General features: G+C 36.9%; 1 protein-coding gene and 1 pseudogene across 1 annotated transcript in view; both read left to right on the top strand.

Moving 5' to 3' along the window:
* LOC107567839 (semaphorin-4G-like) overlaps positions 1–6,607 on the top strand; it is a 19,001-nt gene extending 12,394 nt beyond the window's left edge. The window contains exons 3-5 of the mRNA XM_016253604.1: positions 5,506–5,654; positions 6,414–6,476; positions 6,551–6,607. Coding sequence (XP_016109090.1) covers positions 5,506–5,654; positions 6,414–6,476; positions 6,551–6,607 — 269 coding nt within the window. The remainder of the gene's footprint in view (positions 1–5,505; positions 5,655–6,413; positions 6,477–6,550) is intronic.
* A 4-nt stretch (positions 6,608–6,611) lies between these two features.
* On the top strand, positions 6,612–21,892 carry LOC107567838 (semaphorin-4G-like; annotated as a pseudogene).
* The last annotated feature ends 986 nt before the right edge of the window (positions 21,893–22,878 follow it).

Below are 22,878 nucleotides of genomic sequence, written 5' to 3'. Positions count from 1 at the left end.
TGAAGTGTGTTGAAATTTCTTCTTCTGCATTCTACTGTACGGATGTACATTTACTTTCCCTTCAGCCTGAGGCTTATTCATTTCACTTTTGGTGTGAAAAGGCTTTCATATTTGCCAAAAATATAACTTTTTTATTTTAAAAACAAACAAGCAAGCCCTGTACAGATTGAAAAAGTAACGCAAAAGTAACATAACGCATTACTTTCCATTAAAAGTAAGTAAGTAACGTAATTAGTTACTTTTTTATGGAGTAACGCAATATTGTAATGCATTACTTTTAAAAGTAACTTTCCCCAACACTGGTCTTCAGTGTCACATGATCCTTCAGAAATCATTCTAATATGCTGATTTGCTGCACAAGAAACATTTCTTATTATTATCAATGTTGAAAACAGTTGTGATGGTTAACATTTTGGAAACCGTGTTACATTTTCCAGGATTCTTTAATAAATAGCAAGTTCAAAAGAACATAATTTATTTGAAATAGATTGTAACAAAGTAAAAGCCTGTAGTCACTTTTGATCAATTTGATGCATTCTTGCTGAATAAAAGTATTCATTTCTAAAACAAAAATCCAAACTTTTAAACAGTAGTGTATAGTGTTGATTAAGTAATGCATTACTTTCCATAAAAAGTAACTAAGTAATTAGTTACTTTTTTTAGGGAGTAACGCAATATCGTAATGCATTACTTTTAAAAGTAACTTTCCCCAACACTGGTAGTGTATAATAGTGAATAGTGTAATGTAAGGGAGTTGAGGACAAATACAATCTGCTATAGTCAGTTGTCTTTTTCTGTAGTGCTGAGTCATTTTGGTGCTACCTCAATTTATTTATGTTTCGTATAATTGTATGGTAATACGGAAGGGTATGCATGACAGTTATTTGGAAGTAAATTTGATTGCCAAAGTAAATTCATCTAGAATATATATAAACATGGCGTTTTCAAATCGGATTAATGGAGAAAAACAACAGCATTCTTTGTACTTGCCATTTATTTACAGAATTTACAGAAGTTGTAGAATAATATGGGAATATTGTATCAAAGTTTGAGACACAGAATACTACCGTGGTACTTGTATACAAAACCATAGTATTAGTATGATATCATATCCAAAAAAGAAACATGGTATAAAATAGTTTTTTATAAGTGAAACTGCATTGATAATCCCAACATTGTGGAGGTTGATGCCAAAACTCATTCCCACCGAACTGTGTTTAGTTTGCCAATGTTTCATTGACCTCCATCCATTCTTGTAAGATCCCATGACCAAGTTGAACAGACAACCGTTTGTGCTGCTTTAAAATCCTGAGGAGCTCTATTTGAGCAATCAGCAAAACGAGTAATTCTGGTTTGAGGAAATGATAGCATGTCTCTGCTGCACTGCATTGTGCCTGAGAATGACGAGCACACCTAAGGTATGTGGTTTGTGTGAGTGTAATAGCAGGCCTGTAGAGTGCTATCATTCAGGTTACTGGTCTCGTTCGTTGGGATGGGCATTGCTTCATGCTGGGCCGTTGCCATTTTAACACATCTCTTGACATTTGTTTGAAGTTCAAAGCTGCTCTCCGCACCCCAACACGGGAATATTGTGGAGGTCTCTGTGCTGTGTGCATGTAAACCTTTGTTCTGTTTGAATAACCTTGGCTTGTAATTCGTTTACCATTTTGAACTGCTGTTCGTGTTGAATCTGGTGACTAGTGGAAAAGTACAACGTAAAGTGTCAGTATGACACTGTAAATGATATGTGCATGGGAATGCATTTGGGCGTGTGTGTATGTGCACTGTGTATGTGTACTGTTTATTCCGGTGTATAATGTTGTTTGTGGCCAGACTAATAATGTGTGCAAGTCTCGGCCCAGTTCGGCTCCGTTGGGTTTGAGATTGACCCACTGAAGAGTGATGACTGAATAATTTCTGGAGGACTGTGGGAAATGCATTGTGATCTAATAGTGTATGTCTGAGTGGATCAATCTGTTCTGTTAACATCGTTGGCTCTGTACTGGGGATAGAGGGTGAAGATGTTAAGAGGAAAGATGACAGCAGTTGAAAGCAAGCACAGAGTGGATCATTCTGCTATTAACTTTTGGCCAGCAGATTAGACTCATGGCTTTTCTTAAGGCTCATGAAATTGGTTTGATAAATGCAATCTTCCAGTCTCATGACCTCTTGCACACTAATTATTATTTGATGATTATTTTCGGCCAAAGCAGAGTTTTAAGCAGCACCAGACATTAAAAGGAATATTATTCAGAATAATGGTTAAGTAATAGTTTTTTTTCCCCAATTGTTGATTTTTAAATTATTACTGGACATGTCATTCACATCAAGGGGTCAAATAGTAGCTTCGTAACATTGTCAGGTTAAGGCATGTCAGTTTGATTGGTGGACATATTAATTATGCTATTTCCAGCCAAAGTACAGATCGTATCTTGAATTAGGAAAGACAGAAATCTTGTGTTTGTGAAATAAAATTTAAATTTCAAATCAGGAGCAAAATCTGATAACAATAAGTTGTGCTTTTTTAAGTTGGGCTCAAGCCATGCAAACAAAATAAATGTGTAGTTCTCTCTGTTTTATCTAATGCTAATGAACATTTAAAAGTAAACAAACATGCAAATGGCTCTCTTAAATATAAAAACCTGTTAACACCTAAAAGGAATAACTATAACGATAATTATATTAGCATACACACTAATGAACAATAACATTCTATTTATTATAAGCACTGCAGTCTTGTTGTCTGCCGCTTTAAATGCTCAGACTCTTTAAAGTCAGGTGGATTCTAATTGGCTGTCAGTGTTTTTATCATTCATCATCTGGAAAAAAGAAATTTCTGAAACCATATCGTTCCTTTGTGTCGTTCTTGTTATAGTTGTGGTGTGGGCTTCACTATTTTTATAGAATTAGAATGATTATTGAAACTTTGTACCTATAGTTTTAGTTTTAGTTACCGTCCTTGGTGTGAAGGTGCCTTAAAGGGATAGTTCAGCCAAAAATGAGTTTCTTTCTTCTGTTGAATTTATGCTGATGATAGCCATCAACTTCCATAGTATGGAAAAATACTATGAAGTAAATGGTTACCGTCACTGTTTGCTTACCATCATTCCTCAAAATATCTTCTTTTGTGTTCAACAGAAGAAAGAAACTCATACAGGTTTGGAACAACTTGGCTGAGTAATGATGACAGAATTTTTATTTTTGGGACCATCCTTGCTTTATACATGCCATATGTTTCTCCATTGACAACCATTCATAGTTAGTTGATGAGTGAGTTGAGTGTATGTTTTGGATGTATTTAATGAAGATGATTTGATCATTAGTTTGTTCTATAATTTGTTTGTTGTTAAGAGATGTAAGATCTCAGAGTAGGTCATCATTCCTAACCCAATCAACACACACTTGGACACAAAACATAAGAGCAAATGAATGGGACTGCTTGAGCATTAGAAAGAGATTAATCAAGTGTATTGAGCATGTGCGTGTGTGTTTGTGAGCAGGAAGCATTAAGGAAATGCAGACGTTTCTGCATGTTTGCGAAACACAGCAGCGCTGTGTCAGCAGGGAGTCACAGGGCACCTTAATTATCTTCTTTTTCTGTTCATTTTTGGCTCTGGTACGCTGTCCCTGTAGCTCACTGCCCTCTGTCTCTCTGTAGCTATGTTTGTCAGCTCTGCTGTCATTGTAGTGCTCTGGGTCCTCAGCCAAATCTGGCTGCGCAGCATAACCTGTCCTGCTGCCACACGCTGCTGCCTATACACGAGTGGAGACGTGTGTCCCGTGGGCTGTGTTTGTTGATGTTTTTCAGCATGTGGTGTTATTTTTGAAGCACGCATACCATACAGCACGTGTCATGTGCACATCATCACAGTAGTGCGATACACAACACATTATTGTGCAAACAAGGAACCAGGAATGTTTGTTTGTGTATCAGCTCACCTTTGTGTTAAAAGGGCGTTCTGCCTCCTACGCTCATTATGGAATGAGTGATGATCGTCTTTTACTACTAAGAGTATTTATATGTACAGACATAGTTACATAAATATATATATATATATATATATTAAACCTATAAAGTGCCAGTTAAACTTTTATATTTATTGCATTATTTATTTTAAATGAACTGTTTTCTATTTTAATATATTGTTACAATGTAATTTATTCCTGTGGTGGAAATGATGAATTTTCAGCAGTCATTACTCCAGTCTCAGTGTCACATGATCCTTCAGAAATCATTCTAATGTGCTGATTTCCTGCTCAAGAAACATTTCTTATTATTTATCAGTATTGAAAACAGTTGTTCTGCTAAATTTTTATTTTTTTGGAAACTGTGATACAATTGAATGTATCCTTGATTAATAAAAGTATTAATTTCTTAAAAATAATAATAATAATAATAAAATAAACATCGTACTGACCCTTTTGAATGGTGGTGTTTAACTGGGGATTTGAAACCATTGGATTTGTAACACAACCTGATCTCACAGGAAAATGTAACTATTTTATAACATGTACAAATAACAAGTAACAAATAACATGATTTTTTTGAATTTTTTTTTTTGAAAAAAGCTTGCATGAAAGAATTTTTAATGAAAGCCCTAATATAACTGAGACATCAGCAGATTATACAAATGAGATCATATGAATCCATACAAATTAGCCACCAATTCGCCAAACTGAAAACCAGTTATAAATTGCCATGAGATTGTGTTGAACACACAAATGCATTCCAACAAACATAAAACAATTAATACTAAAACACCACCTTATAATATCAACAAATGTTTTTATTTTTTGTGACCAACCCTTTGTTACTTTGGTTGAGAAAAGGTCTGCTCTGAAATTGTACATAATAAGAGGCCACACATGATTCATTAAGGTCATGCAGGGAGTAATGGCAGCATGAGGTATATTGTCTTACCTCCTCTGCAGGGCACCTTAGACACGGACCTGGAAACATAAAAACAACAGGCAGATTGAACCTTTAATAAGCCCTGTCTCCTTGGTTACTGTTGCTAGGCCTGACAAGCTTCCCCACGAGTTCGGCTGCAGTCAAACATGAAGAGATATGAAATCAATTACCTCAAGAATTAATAAATAACATCTGGATGCATTTATAGCAAGTAATTATTTTTACAAAAAAAGAGAGATCCAGTATACCATGGAAGGCTACTGAAACATAAAAACATGCCAAAAAGTACTTAAGAATCAAGGCAATCACTTACATTAACTTGGAGCAAATGCAGGTGTCTTTAATAATGTTATTGACGGTTGTGAGAGGGACACATAGTTTAATCCACAGCATCCACTTCTCAAGATTAATTTAAAGATTTGGAAAAGGGAAGCTGAAGTTAAATGTCAATAAATCAAACATGGACACACTGACACAGGAGACAGCACATCTTCACAACACCAAGCACACAGACCCACAGACCTTAATGAAGTGTTTGTGGTTCCTTTTATGGATAAAATATTTCTTTAACTGGTCTGTCCTGTGTGTTTCAGGGCTGTTGGGCCTCAGGCGCTTCAGAGGCTCGACACTGAACTACAGTTTATTGCTGCTGGAGGAGGAGGCAGGCGTGCTGTATGTGGGAGCTAGAGGGGCTTTATATGCCCTGCAGGCTAGTGACATCTCCAACAGCTCTCTGCAGACTGTACGTACTGACAAACACATCAGCACTTAATTACAGAGCTTGCCAGGCAGAACTGTATTGATATTCCTGAAATATCCTATTTTTATTCCTCTTCCTCTCCACAATTTTTTGCAATGAATTAAGCAAAAAACACTTAAGATGCAGACTCCATTCCAATGTTATGTGAATAATTCCACTGTTAGCTGTCATCTATTTTTGGTTTATGCAAACTTTATACTTTTTGAAAATGCAAGATTTTTTTTAAATATCACAATGATGTACAATTTAAGAGGCCATCAAATTTACTCTTTTTTTATTAAACATGATTGTAAATAAAATGTTTCTGTTTCAAATAAATGCTGATCTTTTGAACTTAATATTCATCTATGAATCCAGAAGTGTGATTTTTTTTTTGTTCACATACAGTATATTGGTGCTCTAACACTGCAAAGGAAAGCAAAAGTCACATTATGTGTTGCAGTATCCTAAAATGTAAGCTTAAAACTTGTTTTACTTCTTGAGGAAATACAAAAATAGTGTATTTAGTTTGACCATTTATTTTCAAAGATAATTTGTAGATTCTTTCCTCCTGAGAATTCAGATTTTGTTTCACTATTTTGTTCCAACTAGTGTGCATAGTAAGTTAATGTGAGAGTTGTTTACAAACACCAGTTGGTACAATTTGGCACTGCAAACCGGAGCAGGAAGTTGCTGTGCCAGGAAAGCATTTTTACAAGTCTTGACAGTTCAAGAATTCTTGTTAATCTTGTACTTGGACAGATTCACTGGGAGGCATCAGATGATCAGAAGCAACAATGCTTGAACAAAGGGAAAGATAACAAGGTTAGTCATGCTCTCCATCTATTGTGTTATCATCTCTAGTTCACATACTGATGTAGACATCTTCCCCCTTACAGACAGAGTGCTACAACCACATACGATCCAGTATACCATGGAAGGCTACTGAAACATAAAAACATGCCAAAAAGTACTTAAGAATCAAGGCAATCACTTACATTAACTTGGAGCAAATGCAGGTGTCTTTAATAATGTTATTGACGTTTGTGAATGAGAGGGACACATAGTTTAATCCACAGCATCCACTTCTCAAGATTAATTTAAAGATTTGGAAAAGGGAAGCTGAAGTTAAATGTCAATAAATCAAACATGGACACACTGACACAGGAGACAGCACATCTTCACAACACCAAGCACACAGACCCACAGACCTTAATGAAGTGTTTGTGGTTCCTTTTATGGATAAAATATTTCTTTAACTGGTCTGTCCTGTGTGTTTCAGGGCTGTTGGGCCTCAGGCGCTTCAGAGGCTCGACACTGAACTACAGTTTATTGCTGCTGGAGGAGGAGGCAGGCGTGCTGTATGTGGGAGCTAGAGGGGCTTTATATGCCCTGCAGGCTAGTGACATCTCCAACAGCTCTCTGCAGACTGTACGTACTGACAAACACATCAGCACTTAATTACAGAGCTTGCCAGGCAGAACTGTATTGATATTCCTGAAATATCCTATTTTTATTCCTCTTCCTCTCCACAATTTTTTGCAATGAATTAAGCAAAAAACACTTAAGATGCAGACTCCATTCCAATGTTATGTGAATAATTCCACTGTTAGCTGTCATCTATTTTTGGTTTATGCAAACTTTATACTTTTTGAAAATGCAAGATTTTTTTTAAATATCACAATGATGTACAATTTAAGAGGCCATCAAATTTACTCTTTTTTTATTAAACATGATTGTAAATAAAATGTTTCTGTTTCAAATAAATGCTGATCTTTTGAACTTAATATTCATCTATGAATCCAGAAGTGTGATTTTTTTTTTGTTCACATACAGTATATTGGTGCTCTAACACTGCAAAGGAAAGCAAAAGTCACATTATGTGTTGCAGTATCCTAAAATGTAAGCTTAAAACTTGTTTTACTTCTTGAGGAAATACAAAAATAGTGTATTTAGTTTGACCATTTATTTTCAAAGATAATTTGTAGATTCTTTCCTCCTGAGAATTCAGATTTTGTTTCACTATTTTGTTCCAACTAGTGTGCATAGTAAGTTAATGTGAGAGTTGTTTACAAACACCAGTTGGTACAATTTGGCACTGCAAACCGGAGCAGGAAGTTGCTGTGCCAGGAAAGCATTTTTACAAGTCTTGACAGTTCAAGAATTCTTGTTAATCTTGTACTTGGACAGATTCACTGGGAGGCATCAGATGATCAGAAGCAACAATGCTTGAACAAAGGGAAAGATAACAAGGTTAGTCATGATCTCCATCTATTGTGTTATCATCTCTAGTTCACATACTGATGTAGACATCTTCCCCCTTACAGACAGAGTGCTACAACCACATACGATTCCTGCAGAGGTTCAACAGCACACACTTGTTTACTTGTGGCACACATGCTTTCAGTCCTCTGTGTGCATACATTGTAAGTAACTGGGATGGCTACTTTTTTATGCCTCTTAACACAGAGAGGTCTTACTTTAGGATGAGAACCTTCATATGTAGGACTGTCTAAATCATTTTGTTGTGTTTTCCAGAATGGGAGAAAGTTTAAGTTCTCATCAGCCTTCGAGGAGGGTCGAGAGAAATGTCCATATGATCCCAACAAAGGCTACACTGGCCTGTTGATTGGTATGGCATCAATAAATCAATTAGCAATATACATTTCGCCCTTAGTTTGTTTTATTAAAAACAATCATATGATATTAACAATATTAAAAGCTTGAAATATAGTGTGACGCTCTGTTTCCCTTAGATCAGCAGATGTACACAGCATCTCAGTATGAAGTTCCGGAGCTTTCCTGATATCCGGCGAAACTCTCCGAATCCCACACTGAGAGCAGAAGAGGCTCCAACTCAATGGCTACAAGGTCGGTCCTGCTGCAGCACATTTTATTAGTAAAATATTTCACCCCACACCATCAACATTGCCATATGTTTGGATCTCTCAAGTCATAGTAGGTTAATAATATTTGGCCATTTAACATTACAGTGGCGTCCACAAGTCTGAGACCACCAGTTAAACTTGGTGTTAAGTTGTAGGATTTAAAAATTTAAAACAAAGAAAAATCGAAAATATTTAATAGGTCACTAATCAGATGTAAGCAAATGGTTCTCCACCATATATCTTTACAAATAAAAAAATGAAATTCTAAATTTAAATATAATATACTCATATATCATGCACACTACCGTTTAAAAATGTGTGAATCAGGAACTTTTTTTTTTGGGATTCATTAAACGTCAGAGTGGAGACATTTATAATGTTACAATAAATTATATTTCAAGTAAATGCTGTTCTTTTGAACGTTCTATTCATCAAAGAATCCTGAAAAATGTATCACAAGTTCCACAAAAATATTAACCATCACAATTGTTTTCATCATTGATAATAATAAGAAATGTGTCTTGAGCAGCAGATCAGCATAATGATTTCTGAAGGATCATGTGAAACTGAAGACTGGAGTAATGATGCTGAAAATTCAGCTTTGCCATCACAGGAATAAATGACACTGTAAGACATTAATATAGACGAGTTATTTTAAATTGTAAAATATTTCACAATATTGCGGTTTTTACTGTATTTTTGATTAAATAAATGCAGCCTTGGTGAGCAGGGGCGTCATGCACTAATTATTTTTGAGGGGGCACGAGTGGGGGGGCGGGGGTATGGGGGGGTCATCATGTGACACACAGCAGCCACAATAGCACTCATGTTTTATTAAATTTTTTTCCTTTTTATTTGAAACATTACCAAACGCATTAACTACATCACTTTGAATGGGCATGACGCCTCTGTTGGTGAGCATAAGAGACTTTTTTCAAAATCTTACCATCCTCAAAGTGCAGTGTCAATTAGTACAATAACATGGATATTTATTTTTAATTAACCATTTATTATTGCATTATTTTTTTTATTATTTTACTTGTCAGTATTGTGACGTGACGTACTAACAGCAGTCTTCTGTCTTGTCCTGTACAGAGGCTGATTTTGCGGGGTCAGCGTTGGTGAGGGAGAGTGTCAGTAGCTCAGTGGGAGATGACGATAAGATTTACTTCTTCTTCACCGAGAAGAGTCAAGAGCTCAGTCCATACTTCAGTCACAGCAGAGTCGCACGGGTCGCTCGTGTGTGCAAGGTACGAGGCTACAGAAGAGTCAGAAGTCTTCACTCCACTCATCACTGTACCTGTGATTTCTCATACGCATCTTAAAACTGTTTAATTAAAATTAGTGTGTATAAATCCAGACTGTGGTAACACATGCTTTGCATAGTAAAGTGGGACATAAATGGTTAAGAATTTAATCAGGAAGCAATGGAAGCAAGCAATGACAAAGATTTGATTCACTCCACAAAATAATGATACACAAAAATAGAGAGATGGCAAGCCATTGCCTTCGCATTTGAGTTGTTCAGAGACATCCATTGCCCTGCCCTGGAAAATAGCACACATACTAAAAAGTTCCTCACCAATGCGTTTTTAAATGATTTCATTCTCAGCATTGTAAGGGCTCTGCCCTCAAAATGCTCCTTTATTTGAAGTGTGGTTTTCTACAGGTTTCCTAATAGGGTTTTACAGCAATGTTGTTGCCAGGCATCTCTCTCTAACGGCTCCCTTCCCATGAGACTCGCTCTCAACCCATCAGTTTAGCTCTACACACTCAGATCCAAGTGCCAATTGAAAATGTCTGCAATTTCACATCTTTTCTAGACTGCTACTCCACAGTGTTTATTTACCATCTGATGTTTTTGTGTGCGTTCAGTGTGCTGCTCAATGATCAGTGCATGCAAGTGAATTCAACTGGTATGTTTCATAATTTGTCGAAGGCACAGAGCACGTCTTTACAGTCCTAAAGGTCAGGATGTTGGATGTTTACTGCAAAATACTTTTTGTTGTTGATAACTGGGGCCTGTACCATGAAGCCGGTTTAGCTGGCTAGCCAGGTAAGTTTCAGTTTAGTTTGCACCAATCCTGGGTTTTAGGTACCATGAAAGTGGCTTGGCTTTTAGCGGCATTCATTGCCTTAGTAACTTACACTCCACAGCTAACCTTCTCTGGGGCAGGGTATGTTCTGGTTTAGAGATCTCAAACCGAAATTTGACCAATCAGCTTCAAGCAAAGTGACACATCTCTGACGCAATAAAGCCACTCCCCCAGTTTCTCTTACTCCAAATTAAAGGACGCTACTTAGTAAAACATTTTTAAAGATAAAATTGTCAGATTTTTTGAGATAATTATTTGTTATAATTATTTTATATGATTTATATAATTATTATACCCTTAATCCATTACACAAGCTAGCTTAGTTTAATAGTAATTATTAAGCTTCTATTTTAAATTAATATAAAAATATAGATAATATGCAATATAAATAAGTTTTAGAATCAATAGTTTAAACATGACTACATATGAGCTTAGATTTTTAAGTGTTTTTATACCTATAAATATTATCAACTCTATAAACTAACTTTACAACTTTTACTTGCACTTATATGGCAAGATGTTTTCTTTAAGTTTTCCTCTTTGATGGATAGATCGTTTCATCTTGTAAATGTGTTTAAATTCTTCATATTGTTCAATCTTTTCATCTTTGGTAGTGAATCGCACTGACTCTCTCTCGATAAGTGAATCACAGTTTCAAGGCATGTGATTGGCTGTTCATTACTGATGTCACACTTTCATGTGCACATGCTCCATTATCTCAGGATCAAGCCTGAGTTGACAGAGAAAGTTGATGATCAGCTTCATTGTACCAACAAAGCTGGTACAACTCAACTCAACTCAAAACTAATCCTGTAACCCCGAGTTTGTTCAGCCACCATCATGGTACAGGCCCCTGGTTTAATAGGGATTGTTTTCAAAGCATGTGCCTAATATTACACTAGCTGCAAGCATGCGACATGTGAATCGTGAGTGCATTTTGATTCAGCTATTATTGTGAAATTAGACATTATCATACAGAAATAAACTTAATTTCTCTTTGTGGGGATGTATGTGAACCCAACTTTTCTTTAAAATGGCTTAAATGTCTTTTTACTAAAATATAGTCTAGTACATAATATATACACTAACTATATCAGCATGTAAGAAAAGTCTATATTTTGATACTTTAATGTAATAATGTTCATTACACATTTTAAAAAAGATCAATATTTAAAATCAGTCAGACATTTTTTATTTCACAGTTGTCCTGAACCTCCTAACTGTGATAATATCTGTCAAAAGTTTGAAAGTTTTTTTCGAAAGAAGTCTCTTATGCTCATCAAGGCTACATTTAATTGAGCCATAAACAGTAATATTGTGAAATATCATTGCAATATAATGATCAAGGTTGAAAACAGTTGTTCTGCTTAATATTTTTGTAGAAAACATGATTCTTTTTTCAGAATCCTTTGATAAATACAGTAGAAAGAACTATTCAGAAGAAATAGAAATCTTTTGTAACAATATAAATGCATTTACTGTCACTTTAGACCAACTGAATGCATCCTAGCTGAAAAAAAGTAATGATTAAAATAAATGCATGAAAGAAAGAAAGAAAAAAAAATCTGACCCAAACTGATCCCAAATTTTTGGACAATAGTGTACTGTACTGTACTGTGTAGGTTAGATATTATAGACTGAATTTCATTAGATTCCAGTGGATTGAGGCCGGCGCTGATGAAGAGTGTGAAGCAGGCTGTATGAGGGTAAAATGTGGCAGTTCACACAGCAGGATCACCTTAATGAGTAGATTATTGTTCATTATCCACATGCTAGAGGGATTGAATGCTGTTAATGCACACTAACTGACACTGAGCTGAGGGAAAGCCATGTTAAGCACAGTACAGTCTTAATAAAAGCTTTCTGTTTCTTTATATTGATCTAGAAATCACTTGCAGTTTTTTAAATATCCAAAAATATCTGCAGTGGATTATCGTATCGGTGGCAATGCATTAAGCTTTGGTTTCATCTGCTTCTGAATATCACTGGCAGAGATGATGGCATCATAAATCAACATTCAAAAGCCAGTTTCCTTTTTTTCCACACTGGAAATTAAAAACTAAGTACTGGGAAAACCAAGAATTGCTGTAAGAAGCTTTGGGGTCTCGTCAAAGTCATTCTTCCATGAAGGTTTATTGTCTCCTTGGGAGGCAGCATGGAAAATGTACTTTATCCCCCTGACTTGATGGGGGATTCCTTAACATACAGAAAAACCCATCCAGTTCAGTGCGTTTCCCTTTCCCACAGTCACACTGACGATAATGTTAGCTGCCACCAGCCATGCTAAGAGTCAGTGATCAGTGATCAGAGTCAGTTATAATCTTTCTTCTACTACTGTTTTGTAACACTCTTGAATTTTTCTAATAGTGTTGAATTGATATAATTTTTTTGTTTCTATCACTAGGTTCACCTAATGATAAATATTTCCATTGTTTTTATGTTTTCTTTAACTGTTTACTTTGATTTGTAAGGGACTTTACATGGTAAATGAATACAGTACCATTCAAAATTTGCATGGGGACAATAAAATGTTTTTGAAAAAAGTCTCTTATGTGCACCAAGACTGAAATTATTGGTTACACTTTACTTGAAGGGGTGTGCATAAGACTGACATGACCCCTTCATAATCATGACATGACACCTACATAATCATGACATGACACCTACATAATCATGACATGACATGTCATGAATATGAAGGGTTTTTATGCATATTTATGACAACTGTCATTAAGTGTCATTTGCTCAGTTATGTAATTTTTAATGCAAAGATGACATTGTTTGAGATGTCTTTGTTATGGGCTATGGTTAGTGGTAGGGGTAAGGGTAGGGTTAGGTCAAATAATGTCATATTTGCATTAAAAATGACATAACTGAGCGAATGACACTTAATGACAGTTGTCATAAACATGCATAAAACCTCCTTCATATTCATGACATGTGTCATGTCATGATTATGAAGGTGTCATGTCAGTCTTATGCACACCCCTTCAAGTAAAGTGTTACCAAATTATTTGACCTCAAATGCAGTAAAAACCGTAATTTCGTAAAAATAAAAATAAAAACTTGCTAATTTAAAACAACTATTTTCTATTTTAATATATCTTAAAATGTAATTTCTTCCTGAGATGCAAAGCTGAATTTTTAGCATCATTACTCCAGTCTTCAGTGTCATATGATCCTTCATCAATATGTTGATTTGATGCTTAAAAAAACATTTATTATTATCAGTTTTGGAAACATTAATAATTAATATTTTTGTGGAAACTGTAATATGGTTTCTTTCAGGATTCACTGATGAATGGAAAGTTTAAAATAACAGCATTTATTTGAAATAGAAATCTTTTGTAACATTATAAATGCCTTTACTGCCACTTTTGATCAATTTAATGTATCCATGTAAAAGATTATATTAAAATAATTAATTTTAGAAAATAAATCTTACTGACCCCAAACGTGTGAACGGTAGTGTAAATGTTAGTAAACCTTTCAGATGTTGCGTCTTATGATTTTCTTTCAGCTGTTCTCTGTGTTTATCTTGTAGAGAGACAGAGGAGGTCTCCTCACACTACAGAAGAAGTGGACCTCCTTCCTGAAGGCCCGTCTGGTGTGTTCTTTACCTGACTATGAGTTTCACTTCAACGTGTTGCGGAGTGTGTTTTTTCTGGAGGGCTCCGGCTCTCAGGACTCTGTTTTCTATGGCATATTTGGTCTGGAATGGTAAGATCTCTTTTGTACTATTCTTTTTACATAATTGCCTATTTATCTATTTGCAATAGTGTTTCGATTTCATTGTGGGTGTCAATTACGTTAGTTATCTGTCATGGTGAAAGTCACTTCTTCTGGTTCTCCTTCTCAGAAGGAGACCATCTTTCTTAAATGCTCCTGGCAGTTGTTTGTGAAAGTGTTGTGCTGCCGTGCATTCAGGGTGGCATGCAAATAACACCTCAGTCGATAGTGATTAAAGGATTCTGCCGGGGAGCGTCGTGTCATTCTAGAAATCACTTGCAGTTTTTTAAATATCCAAAAATATCTGCAGTGGATTATCGTATCGGTGGCAATGCATTAAGCTTTGGTTTCATCTGCTTCTGAATATCACCGGCAGAGATGATGGCATCATAAATCAACATTCAAAAGCCAGTTTCCTTTTTTTCCACACTGGAAATTAAAAACTAAGTACTGGGAAAACCAAGAATTGCTGTAAGAAGCTTTGGGGTCTCGTCAAAGTCATTCTTCCATGAAGGTTTATTGTCTCCTTGGGAGGCAGCATGGAAAATGTACTTTATCCCCCTGACTTGATGGGGGATTCCTTAACATACAGAAAAACCCATCCAGTTCAGTGCGTTTCCCTTTCCCACAGTCACACTGACGATAATGTTAGCTGCCACCAGCCATGCTAAGAGTCAGTGATCAGTGATCAGAGTCAGTTATAATCTTTCTTCTAGTTTCACTTCAACGTGTTGCGGAGTGTGTTTTTTCTGGAGGGCTCCGGCTCTCAGGACTCTGTTTTCTATGGCATATTTGGTCTGGAATGGTAAGATCTCTTTTGTACTATTCTTTTTACATAATTGCCTATTTATCTATTTGCAATAGTGTTTCGATTTCATTGTGGGTGTCAATTACGTTAGTTATCTGTCATGGTGAAAGTCACTTCTTCTGGTTCTCCTTCTCAGAAGGAGACCATCTTTCTTAAATGCTCCTGGCAGTTGTTTGTGAAAGTGTTGTGCTGCCGTGCATTCAGGGTGGCATGCAAATAACACCTCAGTCGATAGTGATTAAAGGATTCTGCCGGGGAGCGTCGTGTCATTTTGCTGTGACTGGCGGGTTTGTTGAAATGGATTTTGTCTATTAGTAAGTTCATCTGTCAACCCTGGCTCGCTCTGGCCATTTACATCAAATGAGGCGACAGCATTTACAGTCCACCAGGATCATCAGAATGAAAATCGCTGACACGTCCTCTTGCTGCCTGAAGCACAAAGCATGTTTTATTCATAAGCAGGTCACATTCTCTCAGGAGATCAGAGAATTTGTTCTGCACACGTATAAAGATGCCCATGAGCCAAGCTTTGACTAGTCATTGATAAAACTGTAAGATGTTGTACTTTGAAGCTTGAGGGCCACATTTCTGTTTTTGTCAGCATAACAGTGGAGCAATTTCTTTTTATTCAATTGTTTCCTTTCACACATTTCTTCAGAGTTAAACTGGTTGTAACATATAGGTCACTCACGCTTAATGTCTGCCGCTTTGACATGACAGTCTTGACGCCCTGCTGAAACCAGAGGGGCGGTTCTGATGAGCTGCCAGACAATCAATCTGTGGGTTGCGGCTGCCTAAAGTGCAAACCACAAACATATGAGTAACAGTGATGAATGACAGGACAGGCAAGACTATAATGTGTGCTATGTTAGAAAATAATTAAGAGGCAGAAGGAGAGAGACAAATCAAATGAGAATGAGTGCGTCAGCTGAGCTGTGATGACCTGAGCACACTGACCTCTAACAGGGTAAGGTTGAACGACTGTGGTGTCACCATGTCATCAGTTTGGGTGTAAAGTTTACTTTGACGTGGGTGTTTGTTTTCCTGAGTATTAGGCAATTCTGAATCAGACATGGAATCTCCAAAGACCTTTTCTCTTAATGGAATAGTTCTCACAAAATTGAAATTATACATTATTTACTATGTGTTTTTTTGTGAAATAGTAAAAGGAGTTATTTAACAGAATTTTAAAGCTGGTCTTTTACATAAAAAAAATGAAAGCACGTGAGGCTTAATAAAGATTTTGTGTGTGTGTGTGTTTATAAACATTTTCTTTTTACATTTACAGTATATGATATATTATTTATAGAATTAATATGTCAGTAAAACTATAATGTATGGATTGTAATCTTTAACTCATTCTTGCAATTTTGCTAAAAATAACTGATGACACGTTCAAATTAGCAGAATTTGCAACAACCGAATTTGCAAAGCTTAATGAGACATTGTGCAATGTTAAAGAGCGTAAGACATTGGAAACGAGTAGTGGGCCAATCTTTTTAAAGCCCCTTTTCCACTATCTCCGACTTTCGCGTACGATTGTCGCATTCCGATCCCTAGTGGCAGTCGCGCAAATCTTTCAATTGGTTGTGAAGCAGCTGTTACCCAGGTTATTTGCAATGGTAAATTGAATTAATAATGAATGTATGTAATATATACACAGACAAAACAAATGACCGCCCATACATTTAAAAGAAAAACATAGAAGGTTTTCTATGGCTGAACAATTTAAATAGTTATTTAATAATTATAAAAAAAATAGGTGGGCTCGCTAATTACAAATACTCTAAAGACCATAGTCTCTAGTATCAGTCACTAGTGTGCCTCTTGAGGTTTACCAGCTCTAACTTGCTAGCCTCCATTACACACCCAAAGCTCAAATTAGTGAAAAGACGGCTTAATGGCCCAACACTCAGGTACCAGTTGAACATATTGTTGAGCCCTACATACAAAAACTAAAAAAAAAATAATTTTACTGACGATAATTTATTATTATTTTTTTTAAATTTTCTGTTACTGTCATTGTACGTAAAAGAGCAACTTGGACATTCAGCTAAATATCTCCTTTTGTGTTCCATGGAAAAATAATAATCATATATGTTTCAAATGAGACTGGGTGAGTAGATGGTGACAGAATTGTAATTTCTAGTTGAACTATTCCATTAAGCTACTACTGGAAGCACTCTTTTCCCTCCCTATAGTCACTTCTAAATAATAAGTGCCCCTTCCTCTTTTTTCACTAGGTTGTACTCATCACTTGAGGAGCTTTGTCTATGTTCCTGTCTCGCCCCCCCTTCACCCACTCACTGTCATCCCTCAGCTCTCTCACACACTTTTTGATAAATTTATCATCTCTTTTTCGTGTTTCCATGGTTACACAGTGGGCTTATGAGGGTTTTATGCCAGCATGCCAAGACCTTGAGAAACAATGAACACAGCACAGGCTGAGACTCTCTGGTTAATAAACCCAAGCGTACAAACTGGAAACCGGATCAACCACAAAGCGCTCACACCTAGGCTGATTCACCACTTTCATGAATGCACCTTCTATTCACAAATTTTCTTTGTGCTCCCTTGAAATATATCCTAAAGAAATGGCTGAATGTTGGTGGCTCAGGGTTTTACCTGACATCATGTAGTGTTGGATTTCTCTCCTTTGTACTGCTTTGAAAGAGTACTAACCAGTGCTTCTTTTTCAGGAAAAACGTAAAGGCGTCTGCTATCTGCCAGTACTCGGTTTCGGATATCCAGTGGGCCTTTGAGGGTCCTTACATGGAAAGCAAAGAGGACTCCAGCTCCAAATGGACCCAGTATACAGGGAAGGTGCCAGAACCGCGACCTGGCTCGGTACGGCCAACAGTAGCTATACTGGATTACAGTAACACTGATCCCCTGTTTCATCTTACACCGGCCTGATTATCCTCATCTCTGAAACACTGCCTTCTTGCTGACTCTGATGGGGAAGCACAAGTCAGCACTATATAGGTAGAGCTGCTCAAGTTCTCTAATCGCTGTGTGCTTTACGCACAAGTCTCTGCTTCAGAGAGCACAGCGAGGTACAGGTAGAGAGCAGATCTAGTTTCATCCAGAAATCAGACGCTGATGAGTAATTTTAAGGAATGCACATGGAGAAAAGGGGCTTATTTCATCAAAGCGTTTTGCCATGGGGATTAGTAGCAGGCAGAAAATCTTTGCTGATTGGCTGCATTGTAAATTTTGAATCTGTGATATTGCTAATGAGCGAGTCTGTATGTGAGTGAGCAGCTTTAATTGCTGTTTGAAAGTTCTCAGAAATTTAAAGGATTTTGTTTTTTCCAGCCTATTTTAGGTTTCTGAAAAAGAAGCATTTCCTGTAAGCTTTTCTTCTGGAACGCTTGAACAGTGTCAGATATTTGAAATTATGTAAATTTTCCATCAACAGACCGAGAATAGCTCAGTGTCCTATATTCTCAACAGGTTCTTGGAAATTAGTGGGCAATCCCACTGTGTCAGAAGAAGGGAGAATTTCAGACCCTTTATTATTTGTGTCTGCTATCCTTTCAAGGCTGTGAAAATATGGCAAGATGTATATGCTATTGTCAGAAAGTAACGTTACCTTGCTCATTCCGTTTCTCTTCAGTGCATCACAGATAATCTTAGAGCAAAAGGCATCAACTCATCCACCAACCTGCCAGACGATGTACTTCACTTTGTCCGTCGCCATCCGCTCATGTACAGACAGATCCTTCCTCAAGAACAGCGCCCCCTGCTGTTTAGGAGGAATGTGGACTACACGAAAATTGCTGTACACAGAGTGACTGGTCTAGATGGTCAGATATACCACGTACTCTTCATTGGGACAGGTAATGTATGTTACAGTGACCTTTCTTTAACTCTTATCTATCAAGCACTTGGTGGTTTTATTGAATGCAACTGTGTTCTGACTTGTTTTGATGTTCCTCCAGATGAAGGTTGGCTGCAAAGGGCTGTGAAGGTTATTGGTCAGCTGCACATCATTGAGGAGCTGCAGCTCTTTGAGGAACCCCAGCCAGTGGAAAGTATAGTCATCTCTGAGAAACAGGTGAGAAATGAGCCTGTGCACATCCTGGAAGTTGAATTAAATAAAAATCCACCATTACAACAGGTTGTTCCCGTTATAAAGTCTCCAAATCCATTACATTCTGTTTGAACTGATATGAGTATGACTTGATTTTATGTACAGCCCACAATGTGAAACTTACTACCCTCTTGAACCTTTCAGATGAGTGTGTATGTGGGTTCGCCCACCTCAGTGGTGCAGTTGCCCTTGTCCACATGCAGCAGATACTCCTCGTGCTTTGACTGTGTGATGGCGCGTGACCCCTTCTGTGCCTGGGATGGACTGGAGTGTGTGGAGATTACATCACACAACAGAAGGTATGAGTGCGTGCTCATGAATACTAGTTACTTCTGCTGTTCGTTCTTAACTTTTTAATTAATTGTATGTATATCATGGAACCACCCACTTCAGTGCATCTTGTATAAGTGTCTAGCCCAGAGCTGGTGAACTCTGATCATTAACACATTAATATATTGGTATCATTTTGTTTGCCTGCATCAGTTGATACTGATTTTTTACTGCTCATTTTCCATATTTTTACATTCAAATGACCTTTGCCCTTAATGCTGTGATGCCTAAATTCATTGCTATCGGTCATTTATTATTTATCGGCCATAATATAGAAATAATCAGGATTTATTAGTATTGGTCAGAATTTTAATATCGGTGCATAATAATAATAATAATAATAATAATAATAATAATAACTTCTGTCTGCAGAGACAATCTGACACAGGATATTCTGAATGGAAACCAGGGCTGTGATGAATCCACAGCAGATGGTATGAAAAATAATTCTTATAATAGTCAGTGTTGAGGTGATGATTCAGTGTTGTTTTAGGATACCGTGTTATTTATGTTTATTCATATTTGGAATTAGCTTTCATTTTTATATTTTCAGTTTTCATTTTAAATTTTAGCGTAGGTTTTAGTCATTTTGTTATATGCTTTTGTAATTTTTTTATATTCTATTTAGCTTTAATTGAGTTTTATTTTCATAATAATAATTTTAACACTTCAACTTAAACTTTTTACGTCAGCTAGTTACCAAAGCTAAGTTGCCAAGTGTTTTAGTAATTTTAGGTTTTTCATCTATGACTTCTTCATTTTATTTTAAGTAATTTCAGCTTTATTTCATTTTACAAAATAGATTTTTAATCATCTTAATTTCAGTTAACAACAACACTGTGAAGATGTGTTTAAAACTCTGTGATGATTGTTTAGTAATATGATCAAACTAATTAACCCTAAATTATTCCAGTGTCATTATAACTGATATGTGTGTGCCATTGCTTTGTCATAGACCAAGTGTTACACCGCTCTCGCTCTGTGATGGCGGGTGATGACGTGCTGCTTCAGTGTGAGCTCAGCTCTAATCTGGCAACCCCTGAGTGGATGCTGAATGGAAAGGAACTGCGGGGTTACGGACTGGACTCCGGTTACCGCGTCGGCACTGACGGTCTCCTGGTCATCGAGGCACGGCCTTACCAGAGCGGCGACTACTGCTGCTTTGCCCTGGAGAATGGTGTCCATGTTCCTGTGGTGATCTACAGCTTGACAGTTCGCAAGGAGCTTCCCGCATCTCCTCCTGTTGAGCCAACGCGGCCACGCTTGACCACATCGATGTACTGGACCATTCAATCTTCCAAAAGTGACTCCCCGGAGGATTTCTATCCAACCCCAATGTCTCCTCGCTTCGAGTTCCTGTCTGCTAGGAACATGGAGGCCATGTACCTATCCCTAATCACAATTCTAGGAAGCCTGTGTTTTGTTCTAACAGTCATTCTGATTTATGTGGGATTCTGTTTGCAAGGACAGAGGGGTAAATACTCTTTACGGGCTGCAGCTCGTGCCGAAAGAAAGCGAGGTGCCCACATGGAGCTGAAGACCATCTCCAGCCACTGCAATGGGAAACCGGATGCTCACGATGGCCTTCTGCAGATCGTCCCTGGAGAAGCAACAACATCACCCAACAAAGAGCTTCCTCCTGCTCCACCTCTCCCACCGCCACCAGAATCACAGTACGTCAATGGACTCTCTGCCACTTTACCCAGCGTCTTACGCAAAAAGTCATATGGACGAATTTTATTGTACCTTTATAGTGCTTTGTCATTTTTTGAGCTTGACAGATTGTTTCCTGCCATAAATCTTTCATCTTTTTTCCTCCACCAGCTCTCCCTCTCTGAATGCTCTAACACCAATTTTTATTTCCATTTGACAAATGGCTTTCATGTGCGTGCATACACCTCCATCATAGTGTCTAATGAGATCAGAATGGATCTGCATACACGTCTGACCTCCACTCTCCCAGAGGGTCACAATCTGTGATTAGATGCTTGTCCTCATTCAGTTCATATTGTCTGTTCCTGCAATGTTTACATCCCTTGAGTTTTATATTCCTGCGAGAGAGGCACTCCTGCGGATTCTTCTAACATGCCAGGACAGGTTTGTGGATGAGAAATATCTCGTCTGCTGCCTGCATTCAAAGTGAGATTGACAGAGAAAGATCAAAAGAGAGTCTGGAGAATGCATTGAAATAGATTGGGAAATGGTCATTAAGCCTTTTTGTCTCATTTAGAGCAACTACACAGAGCCCTCAGCAGCGCCCGTATCTGATTCCAGATTCAAAAATGGCACGTTAATGTCGCTAAAATGCCATTGGTTCTCCTGGGTGTACTAACTGAACACGATGCGCTACTTTTGGTCGATTTTTTGCATGTTGCCTGGCTTCAGAAGACATAATATACCACATAAAGAGTCATATCGACCACTTTTATGATATTTTTAATGCTGTTTAATGGCAAGAGCTACATAATGATTTCAGTTTTAACAAATAATCGCAGCATACAGGTTTGGAATGACATGAGGGAGAGTGAATAATGACAGAATTCCCATTTTTGGGTAAACAAACAAAACACAGAACCTTTAGGCTCAAACATTTTGGGTTTATTTTTTGACAGAGAGCATCATATCAAGAGATGCACAGTCCTAAAAAATGAAATGTTGAACAAGACAACAAGAAAATATGTAATTTTCAGACATTTCAGTCCTTACAAAACAATATATTTCTTTGCAGCATAATCCATAAAGCATAATGGAGTCGCCGTTGAGGTTTATGACAGAATTGTTATTGATTGAGTGTGTTACATTATTTAGTTGTTGTACTATTAAGCCATTCGCCATGTTCAATATGAACTTAATACTTAATGAATAATTAAAGAGGTTTATGCCTTATATAGATGACCAGAAGAGACATATATTGAGTTTAATGGGTCCCTTCAGTCATGCATACTTTATTCCAGTATACAATATAACTGAAAAATGTGTCAGTGGAAGTATTTATTTTATAGCTTTGTACAGTTTTGTGTATATTTATTTTAGTAATGTTTCAAACTGGGATTTTCTAAATTGTGATTGGTTAATGGTGCATGGCTATGCATTTTTGCAAACATTATTTACAATTTTTTGAAAAACAACACAAAAAATAGATATAAAAATAATATATAATATAAATATGATGCTGATAATAATAATAATAGAAATATAATTAAACCCAAATATGCCTAATAAAGCATGCGTTCATTCCATTTCCTTTATTACAGTATTTTTGTAAAAAATATTCCAAAAT

This window comes from Sinocyclocheilus grahami, unplaced genomic scaffold (genome assembly GCF_001515645.1).
Source record: "Sinocyclocheilus grahami isolate Dianchi unplaced genomic scaffold, SAMN03320097.WGS_v1.1 scaffold1192.1, whole genome shotgun sequence".
Lineage (NCBI taxonomy): Eukaryota > Metazoa > Chordata > Actinopteri > Cypriniformes > Cyprinidae > Sinocyclocheilus > Sinocyclocheilus grahami.
Note: the sequence above shows the minus strand (reverse complement) of the source record. Positions and strands in the feature narration are given on the sequence as shown.